General features: G+C 43.8%; 1 protein-coding gene across 1 annotated transcript in view; it reads right to left on the reverse strand.

Annotated features, from left to right (window-relative positions):
• col5a2b (collagen, type V, alpha 2b) overlaps positions 1-4,239 on the reverse strand; it is a 279,221-nt gene extending 274,982 nt beyond the window's left edge. The window contains exon 1 of the mRNA XM_078228547.1: positions 4,048-4,239. Within this exon, the coding sequence (XP_078084673.1) occupies positions 4,048-4,144 (97 nt within the window). The 5' untranslated portion in view covers positions 4,145-4,239. The remainder of the gene's footprint in view (positions 1-4,047) is intronic.
• Positions 4,240-10,697: the final 6,458 nt, after the last annotated feature.

Raw genomic sequence — 10,697 nt, forward strand, 5'->3', positions numbered from 1 at the left:
GGATGCTCAGAAACTAGTGACCAAGAAACCTAAAGAGCAGGTTTTTGTCTCTCTTCCCCACTCTATTGCTCCTGACCCCCACCCCCACACACCCCTTGCTCACCATCTCCACCCTGCCTGGGTTTACCCAATGGAGCACTCCTAGTGTGCACAGGCCTGCCCTTGAAGAGCCTTGTGGATAGAGAATCAAAATAGATATCCAATCACTCCTGCGAGGATTGCAACTACATTCATGTCACCACATTAAAAATCTCCACCCCTAAACCGAGGAAAATGAGCACTTCTCTTTTTTTACATTCTGCACGACCTTGCTACCCACCTCCTCTTCTCCAATCTGAGGAGGCAGAGACTGAGCACAAGGCCTAAGGCCTACTTCTTTTGTCTACCCTTCCACGGGCACTGGGGGTGGAAAACGAGCCAGCAGCGGTGCAGGCAGTAGCTGCTAAAAGAAGAATACTTCGCTGAGTTCTGTTCCCCAGCTTGTGTCATTTTTTTCTTCGTTTTGAAGTTGCACATTTAAACTATGACCTTCCTCTCTCTTTAGAAGTGAGCCAACCTACCTCTGGTGGCATCTGGATAAAGTAATGCTGAATCCAATCATAACGGTCCCACTCCCAATTTCTTCCATTTGGGAAAAGTCATCATCAAACAGAACCCTGATCCAAGCATAACATTTCCAGAAAATCAGTCCTGCATTGATCAGGGTTCAATTGTACTGAAAACAGTGCAGTTGCACTGAATATTTTCACTGTGTTGTATTATTCCCACGCAAATGCATAATGTAATCCTCCCAAGCTTAATTCTAAACAAAGTCCCTCCTGTTTCCACTTACCATTTAAAGCATTTCATGTTTTTAATTTATATTCAGTGCTAAGTGACAAAAGAATTCCAAAAACATTTACATTCTTTGGCTTCGATAAATAATATTTTGTTTATCAAATATAAAGCTCAGGAAGCTCCCAGCTACCCTTCATAGGGAACATATTTTCGTTCTAATCAGTCAAATCATCTGTTCTGTTTCATAACTTCTTATAAGAGTAGTTACGCCACTCAAATGTCCTCATTCTTTGTAACATAGGTGACAAGTTTGAACTATAATAAATGAAATAATCAGACGTCTTACTTCTTCTTGGTATAAGCTCATTTCAATTTTAAGGAGAAAAGTTTAAAAGTTTATTTATTAGTGTCACAAGTAAGCTTACATTAACACTGCAATGAAGTTACTGTGAAAATCCCCTAGTTGCCACACTCTGGCGCGCCTGTTCAGGTACACTGAGGGAGAATTTAGCATGGCCAATGCACCTAACTAGCACGTCTCTGGAGGAAACCAGAGCACCCGAGGGAAACCCACGCAGACACGGGGAGAGCGTGCAGAGTCCGCACAGACACCCGGGTCCCTAGCGTTGTGAGGCAGCAGTGCTAACCACTGTGCCATCACGCTGCCAGTAATATAACAATCACCTTAACTAGATAGAATATAAAAGGCTTGTGTAAAATGCCAGTGCTGTATAAGTGCTGTAAACTGTAGTACTTGATTTTGAGATGGTTCCAGACCATGGTCACTTTGGAGACAGTTCTGAGGAATATGCTTTCTTCAAGTTGTACATTGAGGTTGCCCACTAGGGGGCTACAAACAACTCCGTAAACCCCTGCAAGTATGGTGCCCTTTGCAATTGTGCTTCTATCTCGCAAGGCACACATTCAAAGCACACCCGACCCCAGCTAAAATTGAACTAAACCCCTGAAGAGTGTAATTCAGCAATCTACAGTCAATGGATGGATGATGGACTTATTTTGATTTCTTTATCATATCAGCCCATTGAAAACAAATAGAACGATTTTAGTGAAAGGACGACCACCAAAAGAATGAGCCTGCTCCCCCATCATGTTGTAAACTCGGCAAACGTTCTGCACAATGCTTTTCAGCCATTGGATCAGGATTTGGTATTAGAAATAGGAAAGTTTCTGCTGAGGATCAGAGGCTATTCAATTTGCCCAAACTGTTCTCGCTTTAACAAATCCGGATTGTAAAATCTCTCCCCTACAAAAACCAAACCATGTGGCCAAGTGTGTGAGGAAAAAGATTTTAAAATCTTCCATCCAACACGACATGCATGTTATTACTTCAAGAACATACATTGCTGATTAATAACATTTAAAGCTGCAAGAATACCAATTGTCAGGTTTGGTTCAAAGCTAACATTTTTCAAAAACTCATTTATAAACGAAACACATTTCTCATCCTGCAGTTGTCCGTTTCTGAAAGAAAATTTGTTTCGTGTAAGGGAGAAAGCATTAACTTTTAAATCAAATCCTGTCAGTCCACTCCTGCCCACAACATTTCAGTCTTTGAATTCTATTTCCAACCAGGTCTGTGAGTTTTGACTTCTTTTAATCTTTGCTCATTAATGCTTCATTGGAAATGGAGCAAAAGCATAAGAGGAACATTATGTTTGATGTGGATTTTATTTGGCAAGTCTGCTCTGCAATGACGTGATCTGTAATCTATTTCCCCATGGCTATATATCACAGTGGAATAAGTTAATCAAGCAATTCATTTAAGGGCTTTTGGTTGGTGGAGAAGAATAGAAAACAGATTTTGGATCTTTTGTATAAGCTTTTCCCCCAGGAGCATACCAACATGCAGATGGTCTTTAAGTAATTTAAGGCGTTCTTTTACGGTGAGGAAGCACTTGAGTATTAAGAAGTGCATGTGTTACTTTTAACAGCATCAGTGCTCAGTGAACCAAGTGATGGAAGTTTCCTCACAGAAACAACTTCATAAATGTACATGTTATGCATTTAATCGGCTTTTCAAGCTGTGGAATGAAGATCCACATTAAAGATATGGCAAAAGCTACGTTCAAGTCTCTTTGAAAAATATCAAACAATGAAGCACACTTTCAGATTCAGGGTTGCATTAAGGCCTCAATTCTTAAGATGCATGCAACATGATTCACTGTGTTATTAACATTACGTAGTTGTAGATGAAAAAGTGAACCCGACCGGCAAACTACATTGTTATAAGTAACATCGGAATGTGTTTCTGAGGACCAATTTGTCTGTTTATTCTTGCTGTTGATACCTCATATATCACATTTAAAAATTCGACATATTCTTCACAATGACAATAGTAACAGTGGCACCAAAAACATTATAATCCCTTCAAGTGCTATTTAGAAGAGTTTGCCTTAAGTTGCTATATCAAGTGTAAATTCCAAAGTCAGAATATCAATGAATGCAAAAATAAATCAAGTGAGCCCACCAGTCCATAACTGTGCAGTTCAATTATATAACTCTCTCTTAACAGTTCCCTGTAAGGGGAAAATATCTAGCATGTGCACAGTGAGGTACTTAAATGCCAGACTTTTTTCACCAGTCAGTAATGGGTGACATAGCACTGGAATTGGCAAGATCTAATGTAAGGGTCTGGACTGGATCAGATGCTGTCAGTGTAACATAAAGCAAAAGCTAATGCATATGATCATTTATACAACGTGGCAAACAAGCCATCTGGCTCTTAATCAGCCCCATTGCAACTTGGAGGCTGTCTTTACATTATCAGAGACAGAAAAAAAACAGTGAAATGCTGAGGGCTCCGCCTTGGGGTGCTGAACTTCAGATGCTCACGAGCGTAAAGATTTGATAAACTTTTGTTAAAAGCAAACACTTGGATTTTAACCAAACACCGTTCCTGCTATTCCACAATTGTCATTTCCTTATGATCTCAATTTTATTTTGCCAGGGTGAGGCTTCTCGTGGATCTAACTGGAATCTCACTATCATGCGTGAAGACGTTTTGTTAATTCTGATCTGTTTTAGTGCCACTTATTTTTTTCTCACGGGATAATATGCATTCTAACTGGGTCGATTTTCAGCCGTGTGAAACTTTCAATTAACTAGCTCCTTGACAGAACGGTGCACAGCTGCTACACAAAACATTGTTTCCTGACATTGTGCAACGCACATCAAAGAACATACTGTGATTTAAAAAAGGCTGTTGTAAGGAATGTGACCAAAAAAGTAGTTGTGAAACATATAACTTACCGGTGTCTGTCTCAGCCTCTTGATTTTTGACCAGTCTTAATTGTGCCAGTGCTATTGCAAAAAGCAGCAAAGTTCCCATATGCACCAGGTTTCCCATGTCTAAATATCAGACATGAGAGTCTGTGCGAGCAGTGGTAGAGTATCAATTCACTAACATCAAGTCAGTGTGTTCCTGTTCCTTTTCAGCACCAGGCCCGGCTGAAACTCTGCAATGTTCCTTCTGCTGGGAAAGCTTTTAAATGGGATAACTCTTGGCAACTCTCCCTTTTCCTGCCTCTTCCCTGAAACCAGAGCCTCAGATTGGCCCTCTAATGTTCAGACTTGTATTTGATTGATACCAGTTTACTGAACAACACACCCACATTGTTAAATAGGGAAACACACATTGGTTATGTTTAAAACACTGGGGTGAGAATCTAACAAATAGATTCATCAGTGGGATAGCTTTTTAGAAACATTTACAAATTATACATTCTTGATTTCAAGTTAGATTTCAAAAGACAAATCACCAAGAAGGAATTAGGTGAAAAGATTTGAAGATCATTTGGTGCGCTCTTGCTCAGTCGAATTTTCCCCATCCCGTCCGCGGCAGGCTTCATGGTGGGCAGAGGCAGAAAATCTAGCAGCAGACAAAAAGTCAGAAATCCACCAACATAAAAGTGTCTGTAATTCTCCCAATGGCGAATTAATGGCGGGTCAGTTATCCTGCTGCCTTGTGTCATGAGTGCCATTTGCATCCATTTACACCTCATGAATCCTCATTAAAACAGCTGCTCACCCAAATCCCATCGCGTCTTCCCCACCTCATGTCACGCCAGCAGAAAATGATGTCGGCCTCAAACTAGATTGAAAATGTGTGTTGTACACAGGTTGGATGGTGTGCACTTGTCGGACCTCAGTTCACGCTTGACTTTGAGGCGAGTGCAACATACATGACCTACTTGTCGTAGTGCTATGTCACTTCTATTGTGTTTGATGCCGCACTGCTGGGGCTGTAGGCTTGGCAGCCTCGTGCTCTTTGCCTACTTGGATACACCACTGTGATGTGGGAGTCATGATGTGGAGATGCCGGCATTGGACTGGGGTAAACACAGTAACAGTTTTAACAACACCAGGTTAAAGTCCAACAGGTTTATTTGGTAGCAAATACCATTAGCTTTCGGAGGGGAGCACTTCAGCGGTCACGGGCATTCAGCCTCTGATCTTCGGGTAAGTCTCCAAGGTGGCCTTCACGACACACGACAGCGCAGAGTCGCTGAACAGAAACTGATAGCCAAGTTCCGCACACATGAGGACAGCCTAAACCGGGATGTTGGCTTTATGTCACACTATCAGTAACCCCCACAGCTTGCCTCCTGGACTTGCTGGCTGTCCTGTCTGGAGACAATACACATCTCTTTAACCTGTGCTTCATGCTCCCTCCACTCACATTGTCTGTATCTTTAAGAACTAGTTGGTTGTAGAGATTTGCATTCTAATCAGTAATTTGTAACTTGATTTTGTGTCTCTGTGCCCTGTTTGAGAGCAGATTTCCACTCCATCTGATGAAGGAGCAGTGCTCCGAAAGCTAATGGCATTTGCTACCAAATAAACCTGTTGGACTTTAACCTGGTGTTGTTAAAACTGTTACTATGTGGGAGTCATGCAGCCTCCACTTTCAGGCACTGATCAGTACTGCGTCCAGGCTTGGGGAGTGCAGGGGTCATCTGCTCTCAGTACAAGATACTGTAGTTCATAAGGATGCCACTGTGCTGTGAGACTTATGCAGCCTCTACCCGGTGACACAGTGGTTAACACTGCTGCCTCACAGTACCAGGGACCGGGTTCAATTCCCGGACTGGCTCACTGTCTGTGTGGAATCTGCACGCTCTCTCCGCATCTGAGTGGATTTCCTCCGGGTGCTCCGGTTTCCTCCCACAGTCGGAAAGAGTGTCGGTTAGGTGCACTGGCCATGCTAACTTCTTCCTCAGTGTACCTGAACAGGCACCGAAGGGGTGGTGACGAGGGGATTTCCATAGTAACTTCATTACAGTGTTAATATAAGCCTACTTGTGACACTAATAAATAACCTTTAAACTTTATAGACTGGAATTTCAATTGGGGCTTGGGATGACAAAGGGAGTGGAAAGAAGGCAAAGGGAAAGGAAAGCTGTGCAAGGACAGTTGGGGGGGTAAAGGCAAGGGGCACAGTAGAAGGCAGAGGGGCAAGGAGGTGGAGGAGGATGGCAAGCAGTGGAAGATATAGGGAAGGCCAAGGGGTTGGTGCTGGAGCCCAACAAGTGTGTATGAAACACTAACAATGTGGTCAAAGGGATATAACATATTTCACTGGAGGAGGATGCACAGTCTCTGGAACAGGAGTGAGGGGTGGGGGGACTAAGGTTGGGGGTGTGTGGTTTGGGAAGACCAGTGTTTTTCTTAGTCCACACGGCAGTGGGTACTCTGGGAAGCTTAAAGGCTTTGGCCGGGCACATGTTCAGCGTAAATACCATTCTTAACCTTCCAAAAGCTTCCATCCATTGGCCAGGATTTTGTGCCTGTGGCAAACATGGGTACCAATGGCAATGTTAAAGTTAAAGTTTATTTATTAGTCAAAGTAAGGCTTACATTAACACTGCAATGAAGTTACTGTGAAATTCCCCTAGTCGCCACACTCCGGCACCTCTTCAGGTCAATGCACCTAACCAGTAGGTGCAAAATCTCATGAGAAACCAAGAACAAGAATCTCAGAGCACGATCGTCCCCAAGCCCCGCCAGCAACATAACACAATTCACCCTCAGGAAGGTCAGGAACCTCGTTTAAGTATATTACCATGTCATTAGTGGGCTTCTCCACTGTATCATCCCTCCCCCCACATTTGGATTTCCCCCTCGCCCACATGACAACATGTCGACAAGGTTTATAACAAGTCAGGAGCAATGTGAACCAAACGTAGAGACACACAGATAAGTACAGCTCCCAGGGAAGAGATGCACATGCCCGTCACTGCCCCTGGGACAGGGTACTGCAGGGGGTGGTGTTCCTCTGCAGAGGTCCATGGGGGGAGGTTCCCCATTTACATGGGGAGGGGTCTCTGAGTCAATCGGGGGGGGAGGCTTTTTAAAATTTTTATATGAAATACTGGGGGTGGCACCTTGATCTCTGGAAAGCTGACATGGTCGGCGGGGTAGGCCCTGGGGCATTTTTTATCAAAGTGCTGGAAAATATGCTGCTTTTCTCACTGGGCCAGCACTTTGGAAAGAAATGGAAAATTGTGTCCATTGACTCTGACCCAATGTAGGTCATTAGTATGCCACTTCCGAGTGTGGAACAGAGATATTTTGGGTAAATTATCTCACTTACACCTTCTCACTCCACAGAGACCTCCAGATGTCACATTTCTGGAATGCCATCTTGATCACCTCAATATGTGTGCTAGTGTCTCGGGGACAAGGCTGCATCAGCCACAAAACTGAGGTGTGAGTCTCTCCGCTGGTGAAGGGTGTGGGTGAGCACTGTGACACATGTGGTCTGGGGGCTCCCACTGCTGTTCGGCTGCCTCTTGAGCCTTGAAAATAGAGATTAGCACCTCAGTTCATGGGCGTAAGCGACATAAGACTGCATGTGACTGTGATTGTCAGGATGTGATGAAGTGATGGAGCTGTGGTCCATAATGGCCTGTTGAGGAAAGGCTGATCTCCTTTTCCCCACCGGAGTTATCCCTGTCCTCCCCAGTAAACTCAGCTGTAGCCTCCTTAAATTCAGTGAGCGCAATAATCTCAGCCGTTCCTTCCCAGTCTCTTACACTTGTTTTGCGCCAGCATGAAGACAAAAAAAAGGCATGTGATCAGAGGGGATGGAGCAGAGGTTGAGTTAAATGAAGGTCCCCTGTGTGTAGTGAGTCCTCCGGGAAGGACAGAGGATGGAGTGGGAGTAATATGACAGATGGGATGCTGGTGATGTGAAAATTTTCCGTGAGAGAATGAGTGTTGGTATGTGAGAGTCTCCATTTGGGTGGGGGGGGGTGGGGGGGCTGCCCTGTTACCTGATGAGAGTTTGGTATTGGAGAGAGTTGAGAGATGACTTACCCTGGTGAAGCAGATGAGATCATTCATTCTCTTTCTGCACTGGATGGTGCCATGGGCACAGATACCCGCTACGCTGACCTCCTGAGCAATGCCTCTCAGACCAGAGACATGAAGTTGCTGTGCTTCCTCAAGCCATCCCTGGAGTAGAAGACATATCTTTGTTCCTGGACTCCTCAGATCAAGACATTTGTCCAGTGATAAAATAAAAAGCAGCCTTTCAATTTCACTGCAAGGGTTGCACCAATCAGTCTGAACTATTCATTGACTCCGTCTACACTTCCCACTGCCCCGGAAAAGCAGCAACATAATCAAAGACCCCACGCACTCTGGACGTATTCTCTTACATCTTCTTCCATTGGGAAAAATATACAAAAGTCTGAGATCATGTACCAACCGACTCAAGAACAGCTTCTTCCCCGCTGCCATCAGACTTTTGAATGGACTTACCTCGCATTAAGTTGATCTTTCTCTGTACCCTAACTATGACTGTAACACTACATTCTGCATCATCTCCTTTCCTTCTCCCCTATATGCTCTATGAACGGTGTGCTTTTCTGTATAGCATGCAAGAAACAATACTTTTCACTGTATCCCAATACATGTGACAATAATAATTCAAATCAAATATTCATTCTTAATAGAATAATGTAGGATGTTCTGGAAAATCTTTGACAGCATCTTTACCTTCAGTTTAACACAGCATTTGTATTGATTGATTATCATATAAATGTTGCAAACATTCCTGATAGTGATTCTGTGTGAATTATGTAATATTCATTCGCAATAAACATTGGTCCTTTAGAGGATGGGAAGGGGGATGTAATAACTGGAAACAAGAAAATGGTTGAGGCATTGAACGGGTATTTTGTGTCGGTCTTCACAGTGGAAGACACAAATAACATGCCAAAAATTGATGATAGGAAGGATATGGTAGATGAGAACCTAGAAACTATCATTATCACGAAAGAGGTAGTGTTGGGCAAGTTAATGGGGCTAAAGGTAGACAAGTCTCCTGGTCCTGATGGAATGCATCCCAGGGTACTAAAAGAGATGGCGGGAGAAATAGCAAATGCACTAGTGGTAATTTACCAAAATTCACTGGACTCTGGGGTGGTTCCCGCAGATTGGAAAACAGCAAATGTGACGCCACTGTTTAAAAAAGGAGGTAGATTAAAGGCAGGTAACTATAGGCCGGTTAGCTTAACTTCTGTAGTAGAGAAAATGCTTGAATCTATCATCAAGGAAGAAATAGCGAGACATAGAAACATAGAAACATAGAAAATTACAGCACAAAACAGGCCCTTCGGCCCCACAAGTTGTGCCGAACATATCCCTACCTTTTAGGCCTACCTATAACCCTCCATCCTATTAAGTCCCATGTACTCATCCAGGAGTCTCTTAAAAGACAAAACCTCCTTCCAGTTTAGAAATCTTAGAAACCCTACAGCACAGAAAAAGGCCATTCGGCCCATCGAGTCTGCACTGACCACAATCCCACCCAGGCCCTAACCCCATATCCCTACATATTTTACCCACTAATCCCTCTAACCTACGCATCCCAGGACACTAAGGGCAATTTTAGCATGGCCAATCAACCTAACCCGCACATCTTTGGACTGTGGGAGGAAACCGGAGCACCCGGAGGAAACCCACGCAGACACGAGGAGAATGTGCAAACTCCACACAGACAGTGACCCAAGCCGGGAATCGAACCCAGGTCCCTGGAGCTGTGAAGCAGCAGTGCTAACCACTGTGCTACCATGCCGCCCCAGGCGGATATAAATTGTCTGGATATAAATTGTCCCATTGGTAATACGCAGCATGGGTTCATGAAGGGCAGGTCATGTTTGACTAATTTGGTGAAATTCTTTGAGAACATTACATGTGCAGTGGACAATGGGGAACCTGTGGATGTGGTGTATCTGGATTTCCAGAAGGCATTTGACAAGGTGCCGCACCAAAGACTGCTGCATAAGATAAATGTGCACAGTGTTATGGGTAATGTATTAGCATGGATAAAGGATTGGTTAACTAACAGTAGGCAAAGAGTGGGGGTAAATGGGTATTTTTCTGGTTTGCGATCAGTGACTAGTGGTGTGCCTCAAGGATCAGTGTTGGGACCGCAATTGTTTATGATTTACATAGATGATTTGGAGTTGGGGACCAAGTGCAGTGTGTCAAAATTTGCAGATGACACTAAGATGGGTGGAAGAGCAAAGTGTGCAGAGGACGCTGAAAGTCTACAAAGGGATATAGATAATCTAAGTGAGTGGGCGAGGGTCTGGCAGATGGAGTACAATGTTGGTAAATGTGAGGTCATCTATTTTGGTAGGAATAACAGCAAAATGGACTATTATTTAAATGGTAAAAAATTGCAACATGCTGCTGTGCAGAGGGACCTGGGTGTCCTTGTGCAGGAATCTCAAGGAGTTGGTTTGCAGGTGCAGAAGTAATTAAGAAGGCAAATGGAATTTTGTCCTTCATTGCTAGACGGATGGAGTTTAAAAACAGCGAGATTGTGTTGCAGCTGTATAAGGTGCTGGTGAGGTCACACCTGGAGTACTGTGTACAGTTTTGGTCTC

Source organism: Mustelus asterias, chromosome 14 (genome assembly GCF_964213995.1).
Source record: "Mustelus asterias chromosome 14, sMusAst1.hap1.1, whole genome shotgun sequence".
NCBI lineage: Eukaryota > Metazoa > Chordata > Chondrichthyes > Carcharhiniformes > Triakidae > Mustelus > Mustelus asterias.